Raw genomic sequence first — 24,697 nt, 5'->3', positions numbered from 1 at the left:
TGGATGGAGATTAATATAAAAATAGGTTATTTTTTCTAAAATTGAATATTTGCTGGGTTTTAATCTACAGTGACCATATATCAGATACAGTCGCGATAGCATGCCCTTTTTTTCTCCCGAGTTCGAAGATTTTACATATGAGGGTGTTTTTTTGGGGGGCGGGGTTTAATCTCCTGGTCCTTAGCGGGTTCTGAAATTAGGTAAATACAACCTTAAAATTCCAAATTATTTAACAAAAACACAGGGAAAAAAATGGATGATATTCTTTTGGACTTTGAAAATATTTTTTCATCCGTTTCACAAAAATTTTGACTACAAGAACATGGCAACAATAAGCGGCTTAGGAAGATATAATAGTTCATACTTTGTAATACAACTTACAAACCCGTCGGGTTCGACAACCAATCCTGTTACTTCCAGTTTTATTAATTCTTCCACATCTGGAAACTTGTTAGTGCCGAGCAGCAAAAGATTCAAATTGACTGTCCTTTAAAAAAAAAAAAAATGTTGCAGATACAGTACTTGGATAAATTGCCACGTCGGGAACAAATCTAGCACTAAAGCGTATTATTATGAAATAACACAAACACCAGATTTTTAATTTTATTATCATTTGTCATGTGGTTGGAGATGTTATGTACAGCATAATGAATATACCAAAAATAAATAATTCAGTTGCTAAACAATATCTCGCAGTGATAAATGACGACAGTACCAGGTAGTATGAACAGTTACCACTAGAGGAAGTCTGTTGCAGGTATATGTACCCTATCTATGCACAGGAACATCAGACACAGGACAATAAATGTGTAAAATACATTTGTTGTTTATGCACAGGATACAGAATGTGTCACTGGAGCTCTGTACAGGGTTATCAGTCATCATGCATATTTTAAAGGACTACAAAAATTACTGTAGAGACACATGTAGGCAGTGCACTGAGGTAGCATGCAGGGAACGCAGAGAACAAATAAATCATGACATCAGAATTGTCATTTGGATAAAATCTAAAAATTAAGAATAAAAAAACATTATTATAAACGAAAGCAAATCAATCATATACCTGATATTGTTTGTTTATGCCCAAACAAGAGGCGATTTCTATTATAACTATTTTCACAACAGTTCACCATCATGCATTTTCATGTCTAATAAAGACAGAAGAGATGAAAATGGGGATTCAAACTGGTGAAGTTGGATTCATGAGGAAGAAGGTGTAAGGTATGGAGGACCTAAACAGCGTTGCAAATGCTAATGAATTACAAATAGATTACTCCATAAATAAATAAATCAAAATATGGAAGGAAAAAACATGTTTAAAGTGCAGCTACTTTAGATTTTTTTTTTTTTGAGAATTTGCTGACTTAAACGAAAACATGAATATTGGCATTCTTACCTTAAATTTTCCACAAGGAATTAAAAAAAAAAAGAAGAAACCAACATACAGAATCCTTTAAAGTGGGGAGAAAAACTTTGATTGGTAAATTTATTTATAATTTAAAGGTGGTTTTTCATATTCATTGATTGTTTTTTCAAAGCATTTTCATGGCACAAATAGATTTTAATACACCATGTCAACAGCTGTGTAGGTCCTCCACAATATAATGCAGGTGACACTTTAAGGCTTCCATAGCCTCAGCAGACCGTCTTCACTGTACGTGGCGATCAGATTCTCATGTGGGTGGTGAGTGATGCCAATTACGTCTTTCTCGTGAACCTGTGAGTGCAGGGAAGACAGATCAGCACACATTCTCCATCACCCATCAGTTGCTCCCACCCACCTCTTACCCTGTTATTGTTACTCAGCAGCAGTGACATAGCTAAACAATAACAACACTTAAAAAAAAAAAAAACTCCTGCGAAGATCGTGGAAATCATTTACAGTAATATAATGTCACTTTGATGCTACAGATGGGCAATTTTACACATTACTAGGTGATTTCTAGACATCAGTGTGCTAGGCCTGGTTGGAAACTAACAGAGATTTTGTGTATTAAGGTAAGATTTTGTGTTTAGACTGTGATTGATATGGATGTGTAATGGGTTTTTTCCTCTAGTGGATTGCCTAGGAACACCTTTAAAGTTTAGCCAGCATGGTGATTTATTACATCTGGCCAGCATTCACCTTAGACTAGTTGTGAAAATCCATTTCTCTAAATGTGCAGTAAGAAGAGTAAGTAATATGCAACAGAGCTGAATGCTTGTAACACCTCAAGAAAGGCAAAAAATAATTGTTAACAACTTGCAACAAGATGCACTGGCAGAGATGTGCAGCTATATTTTACGGTGATAAACTGTTTTAGGAGGTCACAGTAGAAACACTGAAATAACAGTGATAACTGGTTGAGACCAACAGCTGACAGTAGAGCAGCAAGGCAATATGACCAAAAATATTTATCACGATATACATTTGAAAATTTGCGATAACGATATAACTGACCCACCATCAACCTATTTTCACCTAAACAAGCAGCTGTTTTTTATGTGCATTAAAGTTATATAAAAATGTAACAGTGCAAATGCAAAATCCTTGCTGACAGTTTAACCAAAAGGCATTTCCAGTGGAAACTGGAAACATATCCTCAGCATAACCATGTATAATATCCACAAAAGTTAAAAAGAGGTTATACACACACAATACGGTAATATCATGTTGAAGCACAGTACGTATCATTCCGCGAGGCTCCTGCCTACGATAGCCGTAATGCTCCGACAATCCATCAAGCAGTGCGGCTTCGTAGCTTAGCAAAGTCGTACTGAAACATTTGACAGATTTTCGAGCGCCATGTACGACATAAAATCGTTTCGAGGTCAATAAACAACCAGAATTCAAACATAAGGCACTCGGGATTATAAAGGGCACTGTCGATTTTCAGAAAAATCAAAGGATTGATTTTAAGTGTGCCGTATTTTCCAAAAAACACGGTAATAACGACGGCCCACTAGCATGCTCTACCAAAAATAGTGCTTTGTTGTGTATCTGACGGACGAAAGCCAAACCAGTTCCACACCACTGAAGTTGCAGCATTTTTACAAACCAGTCCAGCTTCATCCGTTTCATTCAACGATCCGCTTTTGCCATTCTCATTCTCCGTCGCCGCCATGCTTTTTCCGCCATGTGCGTATGAAAACAAAGGCACTGCGCGTGCGCGTTTTACCCATATTCTATGGAAATATTTGATTTTCTTATCGTTGCCCGACATTATACCGGTATTACCGTGAAAGGTATGATATGGCCCAGCCCTAGCTGACAGTATGCAGTAAAGCTCATTTTCTACACAGCATGTTTTGGACAGTAAGTAAATAAAAGTTTCAAGCTGCCAAATCTACTTTTTTGTAATCTAACATGGAAGCTTATTAGAGTGTAGACGAAAAACACTAGCAGCCCAAATTTTAATAGATGCGAAACAGTTTTAATAATAGGTGAATATTAGCAGCAGCGCTTACAGTCAGCGTTTTCTCCAGCCTTCCTGTTGTATAGCTGAAGCAGTAGAGCACTAAGTCCTCCCCCACACAGTAAATCCACTCCCCGCGGGGTGACAGGGTGCAACACACAAAGTCTGCTCCTTTTCTGTCTGAACTGAAGGTCTTCACAGTCTGAGGAGATGAGAGAGAGAGAGATATGTTAAGCTTCCACAAATATATTCAAGTGTGAATCTAAAACACCAACAAAAGGTTGAGATAAACAATACATTGTAAGTAACTTTGAAAATGCATTGTCTTTTCAGTTAAAAGAACCATTTGGGGGTGATTGTTTTGGGGGGAAATGCACCAAAATGTGCATTCTTTCCAAATATTACATACCACTGTCCTTTCTTTACATGGACTTAAAAGCTGAAGTCAGTCAAACTTTACCTTCAATTCAGATTTGCTCATTCATTTTAAGGAGCTAATATGCAGGTTTTGTTACTTTTTGACAAAGACTAAAGAGTTTTTCTTGCATTTCCTGTCATAGACTAGTGGATTTGTCCACTAGCGATGTTATTCACTTTTTGCAAACTACTTTTCTGAAGTCTTCAATTGAGTGTGTAAGCCATCATCTGCTGTTTTGTAGTATATTTTACTGCTAAATGTACCACAAATTACAAAATGAGAGTTACTTGAGTTACTTGATAATGCAGTTTTATTTTTCTGTCTTTTATCTCAATGGTGTTTGCCTTGGATGTTGTAAAACAGTCATGCTCACAGAAGCAAGGTTCTCCTTAAATAATGTAAGTAGTTCTTGAATGCAGATGTGAAATTGCGTGCTCATAATGTAAGGGGATTTCAATGCAAAGAGTAATTCAAGTAAATGTTGCCAAGGTTTTAAATTAACTTGATGCATGTTTGGACCAGTGGTCTACTTGTTTGTGTTCATGTTTTCTAAATAAATGTGATTTAATGGTCTTTCTCAGTTTCTGTGTAACAGTGCTTGATATCTTTTAGAAAATCTGTCTCTTCTGTTTTTCATTAAACTGGATTTTCATACCCAGATATGTATTTGAAGCAAACTTAAAACTGCTAACGAAGATCATAAACGGATTAGGAAAGTGTTTACTGAGACCGAATAAGTCACCCCACACTGGTCATTAGAGAAAATGTAGGTTTATGACATCTCCACAGAGGAGCAGCATCTTTGTACTGTAAGTCAAACAACTATTGATAAGTCATCAACTTTAGTCATACAATTAATTTTTTTTTTTACAATTTTCTGATGACTAATTGAAAATTAATTAGTAGATGAAACAGTAATAATAACACTGTTTAATGCAGCTGTAATTGCATTAATAATAAGCATAGCAAAGTCTCGTTCTTTAGATTTAAATGAGGTTCTATGAGAAGAGTAAGTTGCTCTCACCTGGCCATGCATGCTCATGACGACCACAGCGTTGGAGTGGTTACAAACCACAAAGTGCTCTGGATTTTGGGGGAGAGGGATCACGTTGTTGACGGGGACATCCAGTGTTCTCGACAGACATTTAAAAGTGTGGATGCACTCACAGGATTTTGTGTTCCAAATCTGAACAATAGACGAGGAAAAATCTCAGATTTTAGAGTAGCTCAGCACTTTCTCAGCTGTCGTGTGTAATGACACCAATCAGAGCAGATCTGAATGACTTTCTAGAGTCGACTGATGTGGCGCCACGCTGTTAATGCAAATTGTACCTTCACAGTGCCATCTGATGAGGCGCTGATGATGTGAAATCCATCTTGAGTGAAGAACACATCGTTTACGAATGACGAATGGCCATTTAACTCCTTTAGCGTCTTGCCTGACTTCAGCTCATGGACTCTGGAGATGACATTGTTGAGGAATTGATTGAGATAAAGGACACTGAAATGAATTAAAAGGGCAGTGCTGAGTCATTCTAACAATCCCCTCTTCAACTCAAAGAGGGGATTTTACTCGACAGCGGATGAAATGTGCCACTGAGCTGCTGATGTGCTATTTTTAGCTCCTCTGTGTGGCTGGGTGCAGATTTACTTAAACCGTGACAAAATGCCTAATGCCTACTGATTCGCTTCCTGTCCTGCAGGACGATATATCATTTGTAAACAATCCACCCCGCGTGTGGAATTTCAAGCAGAGGAACACGTTGCAGCTTTGTGCCTGAGCACATGGTTCCTTGGCTACACCCACACAGCACATGTGGTCCCAACACTGCGGAGAGGCTCAGCCCACACCCCCAGGAGTCAGAAATAACATTCAGCTCCACAACAGTGAAGGGGATTCAGTGCGTGCATGAGGGTGGGAGCGAAAGGAAGACATCTTTGTGCTTTGTAGGCACTGCGTATTTACAGGTGCACAATGTATGTGAACAACTGGCATCTTGCACTTTTAGTTGAGCATGTTTTTTTATGACTTTTGGGGGTAAAAGTACGATTTCCAAACACGGATTTTGTAGCTAAAGTGGAAAAATGCTGAGTCACTGTAGGCACAATTTCCAAAATGTGCTCTAGCAGACAGTTTAGAAAGCATTAAAGAATTTAATCTACTTTTCAGTTTTTTGCTAATCAGCTGTGGGATGTAGAAAGAGACTGCTGCTTTCCTCCTGCTGAAGTGACGCCCATGTGTGCACCTTCAAAACTTTTGTGAATCATGTCTGAGGGCAGTCAGATCTCTCGCTTGCCTCCCACGGTAGACGAGGCAACTCTTGCCACAAGGCTCTCAATTTAAATGGTTTCCTCTTTGCTTTTGATATGTCTCTAAATGTTTTTTTTGTTAATGAAAGCAGATTTTCTTTTTCATTTCATTTTTAAATCAGTACAATTTTAAGCTATTTGTGTGGAGGGCTTTACATCAACCACAAATATATTTTTAAATGTGAATATATTACTTATGTGAATACAGTCAGTGTTAACCCTGCAAATTTAAACTTAGAATTTTAACAATGTTACATGTAAGTTATGTTAATAATGTAATAAAATATAAGCACACACACACAAATTCTTTACATTATGTTGTGCAAGAGGAATAGCTGCAGTCTGCAACGTATTCACTACACAGAAACCATAACAACAGCAAATCCCACCTGATGGTGTGGTCGAAGGAGGCACTGAGGATCTGGTTGCCGTCTTTGGAAAAGCCCAGACAAGCCACGCCTTTGTTGTGAGCATGCTCAAACCTACGCATACACAAGCCGCTTTGGATCTTCCACACCTTCCCCAACAACACACACACATTTCAAAAGAAAAATAAAAAAAATAGATTACGTCAGCAATATATTCATAAATCGTATGGATATAGTTATTGATCGTTTATTTTATCTGGAAAGTACACACACAAATATGAACCCATCCAACCTTTATTTTGCCATTCTGAGCTCCAGTAGCCAGTAGATCTGTATCCTGACTGAAGCACATGCACAGCACAGCATCATCCATCATCATGAAGCTGTCTTGGGCCTGATATTTTAAATCCTGGTTCATTCATTCAGCAATGAAAACACAAAATTAGGAAAATGTGGTATTACACAGTATGTAGGAGGTGATGTGTTTAAAATAAATCTTTTTAGTTTCCTGATTTGAAATATATTCACCTTGCTAATTTTTCCACTGTTGAAGTTCCAGACCTCAATAAAGCCATCTACTGACCCCGTAATTAAATACTTTCCATCGGGTGAGAAACGGGCACATTCCACGTGTGACCGCCGCCCAAACTGCACACACAGAAAAGCTTATTAACGCTTGCAGCACACGTGCTTTCCTGTTTGATTTGCAGCCCGAGATTCACACTCAGACAAGGAAATATGGCACTAATTAATATTAGGAGACTCCAGGGAGACGTTAAGTTTTTCAATAGCCTGCTGTTGTGTGGGCTGACTATTCTCACTTAATGACCTTGGGCAGAGAATAAGCATGGATGAGCAACTCAGGCTGCTCCATCTGGATAGAAGTGATGAGAGCACAGCTAGAGACTAGATGAAGTGCCTTCAGGTGCACAAAGTAATTAGTTTGCAGTGTTTTTGTGTGTATGTATTGGGATAATAACCAAGGAAATAACCTTTTCTTTAACCTTCAAATGATGGACAATAATTTGTACAGTTATGATATATTCAATCATACAAATGTGTCCTGTTATTCATTTTTCTGCCTACTTCTCCAACCACTTGTTGTGAAGCTGGTTTTTTTTTTATTATAGGTGTTAATTTTATGTGAATTCTCCATTTTTAATCAGTATATTGTAATGTTTTGCAGTGAAAGATCCAATTCAGTTAGTACATGTTGTTTAACAACAGCCAAATAGACAAGTAGGTAAGCCTGCTTCTTTCAGGGATATTTGGACAATGTTTGTAGGCTTGTTGCCCAGATAATGTATTGCCGGATGCGATCTTTGTGTGGATAAACAGCTGGCAGCGTGCAGAGGCTGGTGCACTTTCATGTAGTACATCCCTTCTAAACCAACCAAGCATAAAGATCTGGTGAAGCTGTGATGCCAAAATTCCTTTGGAATGGATGATTAGGAGTAATGAGTTTTGGTGTCTTTTAGAATTCTGAAAAAAGTCACATTTCTGGCAAAATCAGTCAGTATTCTGAAAAAAAAATTCAGTTTTTGAGAACAATTTGAAATTATAAGAAGAAAGTCTGTATTTTGATTTAAAAAAAAGTCAGAATTTGGGTCCGAAGGGGGTTTCAGAATTCTGAGAAAAAAGTCCAAATTATGTTTTTTCCCCCCTCAGAATTAAAAAAAGCCATGACCTCACATTTTTTTTTCCAGTGGCCCTAATCAGCTTCCATGATTTTTGCCTAGAAAATACTGAAAATTGTCACTAATTATATTATAACATGTTAGAGTATCTGCACATAAAGGAAACAGTGTCAGAATGATAAACACAAAAAGAGCCATAAAAAGTTCTCCTGTATAAAATGTAACAGTGTCATAAATCACCCCAATGGATCATTTAGTTGTTAAAATAAATTTGGTCACTTGAGTGCTCTACTAGAAAACAAAATCATTTTCCAAGTACCATTACAGACCTTGATGTGGCGGTACAGCTGGTTTGGAAAGGTCTCTTTCTCCACATATTTCTCTTTGCTGGCAGATGTATCAATGGTCATATCAGGGGAGAGGTGATCTGTATACTGCTGTAGTTTCATAGACTGCAAGACGGTGAAAAAGAGTCAGCAGAAAAAATAAAACTGTGAAAAACTACCAACTTTATTTTTTATTTTCATGCTGTGTCTAATAATGTAATGCAACTTCTGGCAGCAAGAACACAAGTTTCCCACTTTGAAATATTGTCCAAGTCCAGTTTCTTTCTTGTTTTTTCCCTTATTTTTAACATGACTGTTATTAGCCTCCTGGATTAGACAAGTTATAACTTAAAGTGAATGGAGGCTATTCAGAACTTTGCTGTAGCTGGCAGCACTTGTGTAACAGCTCACTAACAAAAATAGCATCTTGCACAGGAGGATGTACAGTACAGTATGTCTCTGAGAATGTAGAAACTCAGTCTTGAGAAACTCACTATGTTGCCACGTCAATCACTCAAATTAAAGAATATAACTGTTGTTAAAGCTTGTTAACATGTCAGGGATGACACTGCTAAAGAAAATGTAAAAGAAAAAAAAAGTTAAATATAAATACAAATGAGGTTCTTGCTCTTGTTTTACGACTGGTGCACTGTTCTTTTGTTGTTGTTTTTGTAGCTTACCTGCATCCTTTAAACTTTAAATCTCTCAAAAAATGGTTTCAAATTTACATTACTTTTTGACTAAATGTGCAGAATTTGGAGGTATAAAAACGTTAATACATTTTTCAGTATTTCACACAGAAAGAACTCTGTTAAAGGTCCTGATCAGAAGACACAAACGTGTGTGTGTGATCTATTTCACCTGGAAAGCAAACAGCCCAGTGACTGTTATGTTTTACTGGGATTTAACCAAAACTGTCTGTTTAAAGTGAAATTCTGTGTCCAAGTAAGACACTCGGAAAGTTGGAAGGACTGCAGAAAAGTGTTTGTTGCCCTCAGGAATAGGGATGGGTATCGAAAACCGGTTCTTGTTGAGAACCGGTTCCCACTGTTTTAATTCCTTGGAATCGTTTGCCATTTTTGCAAACGATTCCCTTATCGATTCCAGTCGCCCCGAATGACGTCACCACGTTGCGGAGCGTCATTTACCTGGCAGGAAACATGGCGGCTCAAACGCTAAAAAGTTTGGTTATACTTTACGAGAACGGATGACAACAGGGCAACTTGCAATACTTGCAAAGTAGATATTTCATTTAAGGGAGGAAACACTACGAATATACAAAAGCATTTGCTCACAAAACACACGATGACCTTAAATGAATGTCGTGTTTTTAATTCCGCTCCGGACTCGTGAATCTCAACCCAGCAGCAGCGGTAACGTTTGCATGTCCTCTCCTGTTAATACGGCAGGTAAATAATCAACTAACAGTGCATATTATGTTAGCGCGATCTGCCTCATTACAAAACCTGCCATTACTGTGCATTTAGGTGACCATGATGAGAGAGACAGACAGAGTCTGGCTGGCTCAGATGCTGGCAGTTCTTGCTACAGTCTACCGGTAGCGTCTCCTTTCAGGCCAGGATAGACGAATGTCACCGAGCAGTGACTAAGTTTGTGGTAAAAGGCTTGCACCCATTTGCCACAGCAGATGCCCCCGATTTTCGGTAAGTGAATGTGTTTAATTGTAGGCAGGAACATTACTGGATATTCTTGTGTAATTGCTACAGAAGAATATTTATTTTATTATTTTACATTCACAATTTTTTTCCCTGGGGACCCTGTGACGCCCCATTGAAGAGCCGTAGGTTGGATCTGTTAAGATCTCACTGTTGGGTTTGTAAGGCCATGTTACTCCTAAATTTCTATCTTGTTCAAAGAGAAGATATAAAACAAAGATCTAAGCTAATTAACCTTAGTGTTCTCCTTTTTTTTAAAAAAAATAATCGATAAGAGAATCGATAAAGAATCGAATCGTTAAACAGAATCGAAAATGGAATCGGAATCGTGAAAATCTTATCAATACCCATCCCTACTCAGGAAACCCTAATTAAAGTGCTGTTGTATAAAAAATACATAAAACTGAGGTATTTGTTTGGTTTCTTTGACAAACTATCGCACAGTGTTGTCTCCATCGATTAAGAAGTGTTACTTGCCCTGTAATTAGAGGTTTTTCAGAAGGATATTGATCAGTGCACTTACACCAACTTGTTCCAGGAGTCCTATAAGGCGGGAAGGGGGCACCACGCTGACCTCCCTCACCAGAGCCTCTGCTATGGCTCTGCGCCGTTTCTCCTTGCTGCCTCCTTTTGGGTACGCCTGCAGTGGGATTGAAAGGATGGTAGCTATACCTATGAAGTGCTCTCTGACGCAGCTGTCCGAGCACTTTGCTTTCTTACCTCACGAGGGTCAAAGTAGGAGCAGGTTAGCAGGTTCTCCAGGTGGCCGTACCTTTCTGGCTGGGTCTGCTTCAACATGATCATCGGGTCGGTTTGCCTGAGGAGCGAGCGAGCTGCGCCCACCTCCCTCATTTCAATGAGCTCCATAACAACCTGTTGAAGAGAACGTGATCAATTACAAATAAACAAATGAAGCCAAGGAAAGCCTTAGCTGAACATCCAAAGACTTACCTGCTCATAAAGGTCAATAAGTATGTTGTCAGGCAACTTGAGAGATTCAATAGCCAGCAGGACAGAGTCCCAGTGACCCTTGTTTATATCTGCAATAAAGCTTTCGATGCTTTCCACTGTGTTGAGGGAGACGGTGGTTTCCTCCTGTAATGTGGTCAGCGTCCGGTAGAGGTTGTTCTCTTTGAGGTACTGCATTATCAGGCGTATCACACTACGGAGACAAAGGGGAAATGTTCAACAATATCTGATTTGTGATGGTGCCACACGTGGGCACAGCCTTAAAAGGAAAAGGTCGCAGCACAAAAGGCCTGTCTCATGTGGACTTTTGTTCCACTTTAGAGCCACCTGCTGGGCATAAAGCTGTCCTATCCACAATCAGAATCAGGATATTTGATCAATCCCAGAGGAAACTGTGTGGTCACAGTTGCTCCAAGACAGTAAGAACAGTAACTAAGTAAACTAAATTAAATAATACAATATACAACAGAGCTGCAAAACAAATATATTACCTACAAATAACTCTAAATTATAAATATCCCAGTATATTACAAATTTAAATTTATACAATTGACAGTCAAGGTGCCCCTTTTATCTTCCTCTCTGCTGGACGTTCATTTTTATGGTTTCACGTGCACCAGTGGCACCTGCAGATTAAACGAACCTCATCCACTGATTCTACGAGCCAGTGCTTTTGTACTAAATTAACTCCACTTTAAGCAACACAAAAATTTGACATTCCTGCAGTTGTCTATTCCTGCACTCCCCACAGGAATGACTAACCACCAACAACAACAACAACAAAAAGCACACCCACGCCTTTACCAGGGGGGCGAAGATCGTCTTAGATCAACAGGCACATGTGGAGGAAGCAGGAGCCCCTGACTGCAAAACAGTCCGAACCCCCCTCACACACACACACACACGCACACAGCACGACTACAACCATTTGAGCAGCCTCACGTGTCAAATTAACCATACTGGTCGCATTAAACTGGGTATCAATAACACTGGAGGTTTCACAGCAGACAGGACAGCAAAAAACAGCGCAGTTTCGAACACAACTCTAAAGGCTCCGTTTACGCGGCTTATTTTAAAAGGGGAAATAAGCAACGATCCCACACACAGACGCAAAGATATGTCACCTAATAAGCGATGGAGCGCATGACAGCAGATCAACCTTAATATTTTCTCTTAAAGTCAAACAGGTGGTACAACCCGATCACTTTTTTGTGCACACAAACAAAGGCAAACAGAGAGCGCACTTACTCCGCGGGCTCCATCTCCACAGCCATACTGATGCTGATGTTGCCTCTCTGCTGCTGCAGCACCGGACTGACTGTTGTGACGGCTCAGCTCTCCTCTAGAAGCCACGTGAAAGCCGTGTGCTGAGGACCACCCACTCCACGTGCTTCTCCTGTGTCTCCCAGTATTCTATTTTATTATTATTTATTTATTTTTGCGTTAGGGTAGGTACCATTCCCAAACCCTGTGATACACCCCCCCCCCCCCCCCCCCCCAAAAAAAAAGCCCAAACACACTCCCTCCGTAGGAGTTGGGGGGGGGGAGCTGAAAAAACTGTTTCGGAGCACGTCGCGTGCAGGAGACGCGTTTGCCGCAGCCACAGCAGCAGCAGCAGCGCTACAGACAGAACCTCGTGGCTCAGAGCGTGCTCCTCTGTGGGGGCCAAGACATCACTCTTCATCACTCTGGCCGTCCTCTAACGGAAACCGCCTTTTTGTCCTCAACTCATCGGTATGCGCGCACAGACCTGAGTGCGCATACGAGCATCTTTACAGTACCAGTCCCCGTAGAGCACACGCGGCGATTAACTTGCCTTCCCTATAATTAGGCGCTACGATTATAAAGCTTTTCCCTGGCAGTGGGTGTAAATCAGCCGCGACATTTGCTTTGTTTAAACGTTTAGTTTTTTACAGCCTGCTTTTCGGCATATAGACACACATTGCACAGATCTGCGAAACAAACCCGTCGGAAAGCCTCGTTAATCCATAATTGGGTGTTTACCCTCATTAATTCTGCGGCGCATTGGGAAAACTAATAACCTCCCAGAGCTTGATTATCAAACAAGCAATCTGTGGCAGCTCACACGTAAAGAAAAATACCTAATTCTTCTCACATTTACGTAATATTGTAAGTATTTGGGCCTTTATTTCACTCTCTTATTTTGACAGCAGGCCTGTGTGAGGTGATTAAAGCAATAAATGAATCCCATAATATGATTATTGGCTAATATTTAGAGTTAGGTATGAACATGCGGCTACCGCTGACTGCCGTTGTCTGCCCCATGTAGCATTCTTCTTTTTCCTGTTTAATTGGTTGACATTTTTGCTGACACATAGCTGTGATGGCCGAGTGGTTAAGGCGTTGGACTCGAAATCCAATGGGGTTTCCCCGCGCAGGTTCAAATCCTGCTCACAGCGTTAGGGTCCTCCATTGGACAGGTGAAGTATTGCAATGTCACCCTTTAATGTCGGAGATCAATAAAAAAAAGCGGCATTTAAAAAAGCGTCTGTATTATTATTATCTGTATTATTCTCTGCAACAACATTAATTAAAAGTCCTGCGGGTGATTCCCACAATTGTGGAGCTTACGCCAGTATGGCTATCGTGAGCAGACTATTAATTTGTGACCTTATTCTTGCTATGAAATCACGCGAGATTACAAGGAGAGTTAAGAACAGGTGAGCCACTAATTGACTCCCCCACGCTATTTGAGCGGAGGTTTTCGCCCTGGTTGCTTTATTTCATTTTAGCCTTTACATTGAATATGTGAAGCTTCCGAAAAAAATTCACATTTTAAATTGTTTTTGTTCTGATCTTCTCAAAGTGTACAAAAGATGACTGTAAACAACAACAACAACCAGGTGAGTACAATCAAACACCCTAAGTCCCTTAGTCCTATACTTTTACCGAAACACCAAATGTTTTTTACGCTCATTTGGCATTTAAACGCGAAAGAAAACACTGCTTTCACCATGGCTTTCACACCAACTTGGCTTTCCAACTCTCTGCTGTCTCTTTTGCAGAAAGCACCCAGTGCAGCTGCCAGGCTGGCGAATCTGCCCGTCGTTCGTTCGGCTTGTGCCAGACTATCGGTCTTGTACACGGGCACAAAATCCAGGCATCCCGGCCTGAAGTCTGCGTGTGAAGTGCTGGAGAGCAGCGTGACAGCTGTAGGCAGAGCAGCCTGTTACAGAGCGTCACCTGTCATTGTTAAACTGGAGCCCCAGAGTAAGTAGCTACTGTTAGGACTCTTCCATAAAGATGTAGGAAATGACATTAGAGCATCTGGTTTTCTCAATCTTTCAACTACCTTAATCTGTATAGAAACTGGTGTAAACACCCAGATCCTTCTGCAATGCAAAGGGCTTTTGTGAACATTTTAAAAACATTTTTATTCGGAATTTCTCGCACAACGAGCTGTCTAAACTTGGGTTTGGAGTTGGAGAAGTTTTAACCAGCACTCACTGCCACTTTATTAAGTACTGCTTTGGCCCATTGCTTCAAGGTCCAAGGTAGTGTATTTCAGATGATCGTTTGCATATTTTGATTGTAACAAGTGGTTATTTGTGTTACTGTCCTCTTCCTGTGGCATTAACAAGGCATTTTCATCCACAGTTGTTTCTTTTTTCTATTCACTGTTGTGTGGGGAAAAATCCCAGTAGTTCAGCAGTTTCTGAAATACTCAGACCAGCCCGCCAGGCACTACCATCATGCCATGTTCAAAGTAATTTCAATCATCTTTTGTGCTGGGTTTGAACTTCTGAATTAGGTATTTGTTTACAAGCAGTTGAACAAGTTAACCTGACAGATTGCAGCATCAGGATACAATGCATTACATTAGAGATGAGACTGAAATGACATTTTTCATTGACCATCAGGTCAAAGTTGCTTTTTGGATGAACACCAACACTATTCATGGGTATGTTTCAGTTTCCTATGCAAATGATGTTGCCTGCAAGAGTCTCGACTGGCTGGAGGCTTCATTCTCTGTAATTGTGTCATCCACAGAACGGGTAACATTTCCTTTCCTCATTTAAGTCCTTATAACTCACAACAGGTCTATAAAGTCTGGAATAATAAATAAAATATTTTTTGTTGTGATTTAATTTTCTTTGCTCAGATTGTTATCCCTGCCAAAACTAAAATGAATGAGATTCAGGCTGGGATGAGCATTGCAGCCAATCAAACCATTGACTGGGTGATGAGGAGGATGAATGATGGCATTAACCGATCACCTCTGAAGAGGGTCGTTGGTGTGACAACTGTGGGACTGGACACAGCTCTGAGCTTGTCAGAGGCTCTGGTGGACCAAATGCTTCCCCCAACACAAGAAGGTAACCTAAAATTAATTTATTAGCTTTCTGTGTGATTTTTGCCATTTGGTTCCATTTAGATGCCTTTCTTTTCTTCGTATCTCTAGAAGAAGCTCGCTTGATGGAAGGTTTTGAAGTGGTCGTGCTCAGGGGCCGTTACCCTGAGCGACTGTGCTCACTCACTGCTAAAATGTGTAGAAGGCTTTACCATGAAGCTGGGTCCAAGATTCAAGCTGTTCAGGTGTGCTGTGAGCTGTTCTTGATGTGTTTAGCACAGAAAATGTACATAAAACATTAACCTAAGTATCTGTACCTCCCACTCTGCATGTATGTTTTTACTTCCTAATGTCTCCAAAGTGCTTGCTCATAGGGGGTTGTCTGATTGTTAGGGTTTTCTATTATTGTAGGGCCTTTAACTTACAATATAAAGTGCCTTGAGGCGTCTGTTATTGTGATGTGGCTCTCTACAAATAAAATCGAATTGAACTTGTTGAAATTTGCTTTTTACTCAGGAGGTAATGAGGAGTTCACCTGGGCCTTCAGCTCTGGTTCAGAACTTGCAGACCAGCTGGCTGAGTGTCCAACGGCTGCCTCAGTACCTGCAGAATCAGGCGTTCTCTGGGTTTTTCTTCATCATTCAGATGTACAACTTAAACTCCTTGCCAACCCACAAGAAGCAATCTAATCAAGGCAGAGGTTATCTTCGTACTTCCATGCCTCAAAGGGGTGTAGCCCGGAAGGGGAGGGCTACCAAGAGGTCTGGATTTGACAGCTAATGTAACATTAAGTAATGCATGCGTCATTGATGTCATTTACTGTAACTTTTTGATATATGTGAGCTGAATTTGTCATCTTACTGATCTAAAATAAATATCTGAAGATTCATAGACTTTGATCTTGTCCTTTCAGTTGGATAGCTGCTCTGCAAACAATCACTCAGTGGCAGCTTCTCCAGTTGCTAAGCTTATAAATGACTCTGTTCTTGGCATTTAATGTGCTTATAAACTAAGGCACCTTAATTGGCACAGACTGAGACCATAATTAACTGGAGGACATCGTCCCAAAGCCCTGTTCATACAAACCAGCTGACTGCCGATTTGAGAGGCAGTTGGATATATTCCTAATCTTTCCAACTTTCTTGCTGAGTAAATACAATAATAGTAAAAGGAAGCTGGTGAACCTTACATGTCACAGTGATGGCGTGTACAATCTTTTGTTTGTGTCCACTGTAGAGGTGGTAACACGGAGAGAGACAAAAAGCAGTTTTAATAGAAGGTGAAGAGGGCCAGCTCTCCCCCTACACCCATAGAGGAGTTTAGTGAGAGGAGGATGTTAGTCAAGCACATGTCCATTATGGACAGTACCACTCACCCACTGCATGAAACCGTAGAGTCTCTAGTGGGGATAGGGTATGAAGCCCTCCACCACAGTGCGCCTGCATCAGTGTAAACTTTACCCACAGTCAATGAGGATTCAGCACTGACACACACACTGCAGATATTCTAAAAATATTGTTTATTCATTTGAGATTCTTAAGTTTAGATATTTAAGATACATAATTCTTCCCCTGATTTACAGAATATGAGCTTTCAATATTCATTCAGATGTGATCTAGTTCTAGTTTTTCTTATGTAACTTTTCAAGATGTTCAGTATCTTGAATATCTGAGAAAAATATTAGATTTGCAGACATTCAGAAGTAGGTTCTTCATTGTGAGGATCAAACAATGATGAAGGGTCTTCATTTGGAAGAACATCTGACATTAGCAGACTTGAAGATCTTATATATGTGGTTCTTTGCTACATCGGAAACTGTCTTGAGCAGCACTGGTGCAAAGTTTGCAATGTTGTTAAGTAGAATTTCTTGAGGATATTTCCCTCATTTTTGTCAGGATGCTCTGGACTATGTCATCTCTGATGGAGCGGAAGAAGACAGCCTGAAATTTCCATCACTGAGTTTTGGAGACGCAAAAGTGGCCTTGGTAACACTTTTTGGAGAGTATGCTCAAACTCTGGGAGGCCATGTTCAAGACCAGTGAGGTCAGGAGTAAATTGGATTTGCTCACCGTCTGTGGCAAATAAATTCAATTTACCACCAGAAAAAGACAGAAATGGTAGTAATACTTTTTAAAACACCTAATGACCCAAATCAGGTAACTTAGGTATCTGCTTAATTGCTCAGTAACACTAATATCTATGTTAAGTGGGTCATGAAATGGCCTCTGTGCGATGAAGTATTAAGTTCTAATAGTGACTAGCAGAAAACCATCACACTCACACTGAAAAGAGGGTACACAAGATTTGGTTTTCCTCCAAAGCAGACTAGAGGCAGAAGACATTTCTGTCCTGCAATCCAAGGCCCAAAGCCACCACGTTCAGAACTGTTAGTCTCATCACGCCTCGTGTTGTTAGGGAGTGGGTTTCCACACCAGATCCTAGGACTTAAATTTGTCAAGCTCTTCCTCTCGAAGTTTTGAGCAATTTCCTCTCATTGGTTACCTCCTTTTTTGTTTCGGCAGTTGTCAAGCAATGATGGTGCATTACTACCACCAACTGGCTTGGAGTGTGGACCACAATTCACTCACCAAATAATACAAAGAAATAAAAATACTATTGCAGTACAGTATAATAGCAACCACTGAACTGAGGCTGCATCATGCACGACTGTAGGCTCAGTGTAGACCAATTTCTAATTTCCACACAGTTCATTCATCAAAATTTAAGCATGGTAAACTCTTCTCCTCATAGTTGTCACCCTGCTAAATCAAGGCCTTGATAGTTGTTTGATCTCCAGTGAGGACAGTAACACAAATAACCAGTGTTTGATCTCCAGTGTCTACTTTTCTAAATTGTTCCATTTAAATAGTTTCGTACTTTCATATACTTTTGTTAACACTTCTGTGTAGTTTCCTTGACTAAAAAACAAAACAGGTATTTATACATTTGACTTCTATATAGTCTAACTCAAGAGTTAAAACTCTTCAGGCCAGATTATCCACCACTAACTTAAATTTCTTGTTGCATCCGCATGCATGTAGGTACGTGAGGGACTGACAAAAATAGTCTAATGCGTCACTTCATAGGTGGAAATCTGGAAGAGAAAATAAGTGACAACTGCACAACACCGTTTCAGCAAAACATGACTTTATTTGATTCCATTTTACTTCTGGCTGGACTCTGACTTGGATGTGGATGCCCTCAGAGAGGAAAGACGGCGCCTCTTGGCAATCTGTTCCTGGCGCTTCTCCTTGGCCTCCTGTTTACAAGAACAAATGCGTGTCAAACAGTTTCCACATGTCCTACTTTATGTCTCTTTAACATTTCACCATCACGTGCTCGAATGTTTTTCAGAGGCAAACCATAATCTGCTGAATGCCATTACAGCTATATCATGTAAGGCAACTCAAAATGATAACGATAAAAAACACAATCCTATACTTTAAATTTCAAGTGAATAAAGATTAAATCATAACTTAAATTTTTAAAGAAATTTAAGGAAATTTATTACAATATGTCGTTAAGGCACAATGTAGCTGATGTAATACAGCCACTCCAACACTAGTGGAAATATCACACCTGCCAGAAATTATTTGTCACATTATATTCATTGATCTAAACCACTAGAACATTTTTTTGTGTTCAGCTACACGACAAAAGCAGAGTAGTGTGATCTTTGATGCTGGTTAAGGATAATAAAGGCCTAGATTAACACATACCTTCATCCTCTTGGCCAGCAGCTTTGCATACTCTGAGGCCTCCTCCTTGTTCTTCTGGGTGCGCTGTCTCTTCAGTGCGATGCGGCGGCGCTTGTGCTGCAGCACACGAGGAGTCACCAGTCTCTGGATCTTGGGAGCCTTAGTTCTGGGCTTCTTACCTACCAAAGTGAGAGGATTGAAAGAGTCAGTGCTGACACAGTTCAAGGTCAAGTGTGGTAATGAGAAAGAAGCTTAATGTACCTAATTTCTATGTCTGTACACACAACTCTTACTGTACTACCTCAAAGGAAGCACATTCCTTACTTTCCAATTGTACAAAAAACAGTAACTTTGATCTGTCTGCATGCTGGCACCCTGCATTAATCAAAGCCTTGCTGATGATTCATTACTAGGCAGAACACAATTCACACAAACAGCACACCTGGGAGTTACCTGCAGTCTCCACTTCTGCTGAATCAAGTTTATTATCATAAAATTCATTTTTCAGCTTGTTCCTGATCCCAGCTCTTTTACCCCAAATTTGAATAACCATGTGAGCTCAGACTATATTTAACGGCACTCTCTTTTTAGTGATGAGTTTAAATGGCTTTACCACAAACACAAGCACAGACATCACACAAACTCCAGAACAAACAAATGCTTACACAAGGAAATTAATGTTTATTACTTCTTTACATACACTGGTCAGAATCCATACAGAAACTTCCACAACTCAGTTTTAGTCTGCCTCACGCTTATTACATACAACACGTCTATCTTCTTCATCTCACCAAGGTTGTGTTTACATAATGCAGTCCTAAAAAAGTCTACAGATGCACTCACTGGCAGATGAGCATCAAAGATCTGTTTTTATAACTGTTCCCGCTCTTACGCTTCAAAAAAGGAAGGAATTAAAAAGGTCCTCCTACTGCACCACTGTCGAGTTTGTCCAGAGTTAAACCAACTCTACAAGAGCTAAAGTGGGAAAAGAAAGCACTTATACCTCCAAAAATCCCAGAAAACAAGACATTGTACTGATCACCCTAGTTAAACCCCACCTCCATAAATTTTAGTCAAAAGACATTTATGTAGGACCTTAAGCCCACTTTTAGTTTATTCTGAATGCTACAGTAATCGCCAATATAGACGTGCCGTTGCGATTTTCTGGAAAACCTTTAACATTCAAGATGTGCTCCATACTATCATTATCATTAGACTGGTCAATATTTACATACAGTCAGCATTATAGTGCCACCTGCTGCTCTGGCATGCTTCTGACAGCGCTTTACATCATAATTTTGTTTCCACATGGAGGGAGACATTTCTCAAAATGAGTGTCTTACCTTCTTTAGTCAGGGGTCTCCTCACAACATACTGCCTAACATCATCCTCCTTGGACAAGTTGAAGAGCTTGCGGATCTTGCTGGCCCTCTTGGGACCAAGGCGGCGAGGGACAGTGCTGTCGGTCAGCCCGGGAATGTCCTTCTCACCTGTGAGTAACAAAGATAAGGATGGTCAATTAATCAAGTCTGAAGAATTCTTAAAAGTATTTCTAGCACCAACAGAACAGGATTGTAACAATCCTAAATACTACGAGTGTCAAATGGCTGAACAGTTTAACAAACTAATACTTGAAAAGCAGTGAAGCTTAGTTTTAACAGAAAGAGAGAAAAGCCACAACAATTTGAGCAGTGTTGAGGCATAAAATCCTCAAAGTAAACACGTCAGATTGTCCTACCATGTACCAGAATTTGGGTGTCTTAGCAGTTACAGGAAGATATGAGGTTTTATCGAAATAAATGACAAATGATTTGTCCACCAATGCAGAAGAACAGAGACAGCAAACCTCGTCAGTCAGATTATGGAAAACCCTCCTAGCCAAATTTAATGAAGCTTAATGTAGCATTGGTGAAAAAAAAAAAAACAACCCACTTAAATTGAATTACTTTAAAATGATCACTGGAAGTTTATGCATTTGTTTAGTTTTGTCTTGTCTTCTGAGCATCACACCAAACCAAAAGTTAACTTATGACAGTTAAAGAGACTCAAATAGATAAAGCTTAAAATACTATATCTGTATATGTTCTCAGTCATCAAGGTCATGGTAGTCTAAGGAGCTTGGAAAGGAAGTGACAGGAGTTCTTTATGCTTCACCTCATCCAAGACGCTTGTAGTTCTGCATTTTAAGAAACCTCTAAGTCAAGTTGCTGTCTTTCCAAGCTTTTTAAGCTTTAAAAATACTAGTTTCATTTTTACCATATTATTATGGCAGCAGTTAAAACAATGGGAGAGCATTGCAGTTCAACCATCCACTGTTACTAGGACTGGTCGCATCTGGTGAGCAGCTTCACAGTTACTCTGGCAACACACACTGTCCCCCCTTAATGAATACAGGAAAATCCAAAAGGGTCTGCTGGCGTGCCATCATGCATCATTTACAAGCGACTCCAAAGAGATAATCAAAATTATGTGACAGATAATGCGTGCACACTAAGCATGTTACCTTTCTTGACGATGACCAAGTTGAGAACGCTGAGGTTGGCATCAACGATGCAGCCACGCACAGACTTGCGCTTGCGTTCACCAGTCCTGCGGGGACGGTAGCAGGAGTGGCCCTTGCTGAGGAGCAGGCGCACACGGCCGGTGGTCAGCACCCCTTGCTTCATGGGGAAACCCTGCTTGTCGTTTCCTCCGCTGATGCGCACTACATAGCCCTGCAAAAGCATAGATATGTTGCTTCACATCCTTTCTAGGAATTTCATTTCATAGCAAATCTGCCAGGATGATTAAGGTCAAATTCTCATTGACTACACAAGCAAACTACACTTTTGGCAGGGTCATATCTTGCTTTTCTTTCCACATAATCACTCACATATAATCCAAGTTAACTTCATAAAAAATTGAGGGAGCACAGCTGTTTCAATCAGCCATGGTTATATGGGCTGGTTGCATCTGAAAGCAGCTCCACTGTTCCTCTGGCAACACGCCGTCCCCCCTTAACGACTACGGGTCAGTCAGAAAGGGTCTGCTGGTGTGCCACGCCACGTATTTACCAAACATCACACAAAAACTCACCTTCCACTCATCTCCCAGAGGGTCAGCAGACACCTCAGTGGCCATTCGCTTCTCATAGAAGGTACGCAGCTTTCGCTCATCATCAACTTCAAGCAGCTTCTGGCAGCCAGTAGCGGGAAATGAGATGTTCAGCTAAAAAAAGAGGAGCAATTACCACGTTACTGGATGTGCACACAACTGCGAGTCAAGGTGCATCTGAATTTTGCGAACTGAGCTGCTAAAGCTTTTAATTATCTTAATGTCGCTAAAAACAAACAAACAAAAACATTGCTGACGAGAAGCAGCGGTTACCGACATCGTGAGCCTGTCTGGCGTGAGCTAATGTTTGAATCAGGGGGTAGTGAGAAGGTGGCTCGGGGGCCTGTTAGCTTCTCTGCCGGCTCAAAGCTCAGAAAACTCCGGCTTTAACTTTTGACACAGCCGGCTCAGTTGGTAACATTATCACAGTGCGGGGGAGAGGACGTAAAGGTATAACAACGTTTCATCTGAGTAAAACGAGACTTAAACTGGACCCACATTTCGCTCAGAGTGCGGCCATGTTTCCACAGCGTTCTCCGACAGACTCGTCAGCTAGCTCCCATTTTTATAATCAAAGCTCATCCTGAGCGGCCGAGCCACCATTCCTGCTTTAAATCAGCCCGCTTTAAAGTTTACATTGTCAGCTTTCACCATATCGTAATATTTAACAGAAAGCAACAACATGAAGAGAAACACAGTTAAAGGATTACGTTACCTTCATTTTGCCAAACCGACCCACCGACGGTCCGCCACGAAAAAGAGACCGGATATCCGCCTCGTGGTCTCACATAGACCTGAAATGCTATCGCGATAACTGGTTCGCTGAAAAATTTAGGGTTATTAAAATGTCATACTATTAACTTATGTTATACAAGAATTTATATGTTATACTATAACATATAATTTATATTTATATATAAAGTATTGTGTAACTGTGTGTGTATATATATATATATATATATATATATATATATATATATATATATATATATATATATATATATATATATATATATATATATATATCACCAAAAAATCTCAAAGACAGGCACAGAAATGACAAAGAATAGAATATGTATTAATCCTTGTGTTACAGTGGAGGTGTTGTGGATTTAAAACAATCTGCATTGGGGATTATTATTGAGCCACGGAGCATGCGTCGGCCAGAGGGTGCCAGAGAGTGCATAAGGAGCTGAGATGTTAAGATAATTCCCATCCCAGTCTGGTGAGAGATACGTTCTTTGAATGCTGGCCTAATCAGCTTCAAAATAAACAGACTGTATCTCTTTGAAAAACACTTAGCCAGTTTGATAAAGGCTACCACAATTAACTGCTCACTTGTACAACACCCTTAGAAAAATACTGATAAAAATAGGCACGCAGCTATGTTAGCTGTTCATGCAGCTTCTGAACAAAGTTACTCATTTTTATTGTGAGATGACAGGCCTTTATTACCCTTTACTGAAAACTTGATATTATCAATTAATACAGCAAAGGTGTTTTTTTAAAGAGGTGCAATCTAAAGGCAAGTCAAGAAGTCAAGAAAACCAGATAAATTAAAGTAGTTAATCGTTCCTATTTCTGGAATAGTAAGTTTTAAACTAAATATTATCACTACAATGTAAAAGACAGCTTTCTTTCGCATGTATCGACCAGTGTCAATACATGTGAGTGTGCACAATAATAGGGCTGTCCCACATAAAATTGAGCAGAAAGAATAGACCAGGATTGTCAAACATATTGCACAGAGGTGGGACAGGACCTGCTAATTTACTCAGTCATAGCTTTTGATAGCTTTGACTGAGTAAATTATGTGTGTACATTTTGGATTTGTAACTGTATTTAGATCAGTTTTAAAGTCTTACAAAGACATCACCCACCTTTCACATCAAATGTATAAAGTAATAGTTATGTCATTTTTGTTAGTATTCTGTTATTTTTATTTATTTAACAGGGACAACGCATATGAATGGACACTAGTAGATGAAAATACAACATGTAAACATTACATTTTAGCAAAACGTCTAATTTCCAGGCACATTACATAAAATTTACACAAAAAACATACAGATATAGAAAATATAGCATATCATGAAAACACTAGTTATTTTATTGTATTTTTTATTTTGTTTTTGTTTTTCTTACTTGGGTCTACTTTTAAAGAACAATAAAACTGTGGATTTGGTTCAGTTTGGTATGGAAGCTTGTTGCTAATAAAAAACAAAACAGATAGAAATAAGTCAAAATTTAAAAAATAATAATAATTGTGACTTAAAAAGGAAAGCTCGATTTGTTTACGGAAGGGAAAAGGGTAGAAATGTATTATTGTCATCCATTATTCTCGAGAAAATCGAAATTTGGAGATCTTAACCATAATTCTGTTTTAGAGACAGCAAAAAAGAAAGAAAAAGTATTCTTTGACTACTGCTGACTTGAATATACAAACTTTAAGTATCTCATCCCCCCTTCCCCACCACTACTCTTTTTTTTTTTTT

General features: G+C 39.7%; 3 protein-coding genes and 1 non-coding gene across 4 annotated transcripts; 2 read left to right on the top strand and 2 right to left on the bottom strand.

The window, feature by feature from the left end:
- Nucleotides 1-595: 595 nt before the first annotated feature.
- LOC102788795 (WD40 repeat-containing protein SMU1-like) lies at nucleotides 596-12,434 on the bottom strand. Its single transcript, XM_006787163.3, has 12 exons — nucleotides 12,348-12,434; nucleotides 11,082-11,292; nucleotides 10,851-11,003; nucleotides 10,654-10,770; nucleotides 8,458-8,580; nucleotides 7,020-7,139; nucleotides 6,784-6,900; nucleotides 6,513-6,640; nucleotides 5,146-5,272; nucleotides 4,838-4,999; nucleotides 3,448-3,597; nucleotides 596-1,717 (listed from the first exon to the last, which is right to left on the bottom strand). Exons 1-12 carry the CDS (start codon nucleotides 12,371-12,373, stop codon nucleotides 1,619-1,621), a joined length of 1,533 nt encoding a protein of 510 aa, XP_006787226.1. The 5' UTR covers nucleotides 12,374-12,434; the 3' UTR covers nucleotides 596-1,618.
- A 1,003-nt stretch (nucleotides 12,435-13,437) lies between these two features.
- On the top strand, nucleotides 13,438-13,519 carry trnas-cga (transfer RNA serine (anticodon CGA)). Its single transcript has one exon. It is a non-coding gene; the product is annotated as a tRNA-Ser (tRNA).
- Nucleotides 13,520-13,936: 417 nt separating this feature from the next.
- Nucleotides 13,937-16,272, top strand: LOC118453957 (perilipin-2-like). Its single transcript, XM_035906301.2, has 6 exons — nucleotides 13,937-13,963; nucleotides 14,126-14,330; nucleotides 15,033-15,115; nucleotides 15,223-15,436; nucleotides 15,523-15,656; nucleotides 15,928-16,272. The coding sequence occupies exons 1-6, from the start codon at nucleotides 13,937-13,939 to the stop codon at nucleotides 16,189-16,191; spliced, it is 927 nt and encodes a 308-aa protein (XP_035762194.1). The 3' UTR covers nucleotides 16,192-16,272.
- Nucleotides 16,273-18,541: 2,269 nt separating this feature from the next.
- rps6 (ribosomal protein S6) lies at nucleotides 18,542-23,002 on the bottom strand. Its single transcript, XM_006787162.2, has 6 exons — nucleotides 22,918-23,002; nucleotides 22,185-22,316; nucleotides 21,613-21,823; nucleotides 20,453-20,599; nucleotides 19,131-19,288; nucleotides 18,542-18,670 (listed from the first exon to the last, which is right to left on the bottom strand). Exons 1-6 carry the CDS (start codon nucleotides 22,921-22,923, stop codon nucleotides 18,575-18,577), a joined length of 750 nt encoding a protein of 249 aa, XP_006787225.1. The 5' UTR covers nucleotides 22,924-23,002; the 3' UTR covers nucleotides 18,542-18,574.
- Between the last annotated feature and the right edge of the window lie 1,695 nt (nucleotides 23,003-24,697).

This window comes from Neolamprologus brichardi, chromosome 6, assembly GCF_056152115.1.
Source record: "Neolamprologus brichardi isolate AB-2024 chromosome 6, ASM5615211v1, whole genome shotgun sequence".
NCBI classification, from domain to species: Eukaryota; Metazoa; Chordata; class Actinopteri; order Cichliformes; family Cichlidae; genus Neolamprologus; species Neolamprologus brichardi.
This window is presented reverse-complemented; position numbering and strand designations above follow the sequence as displayed.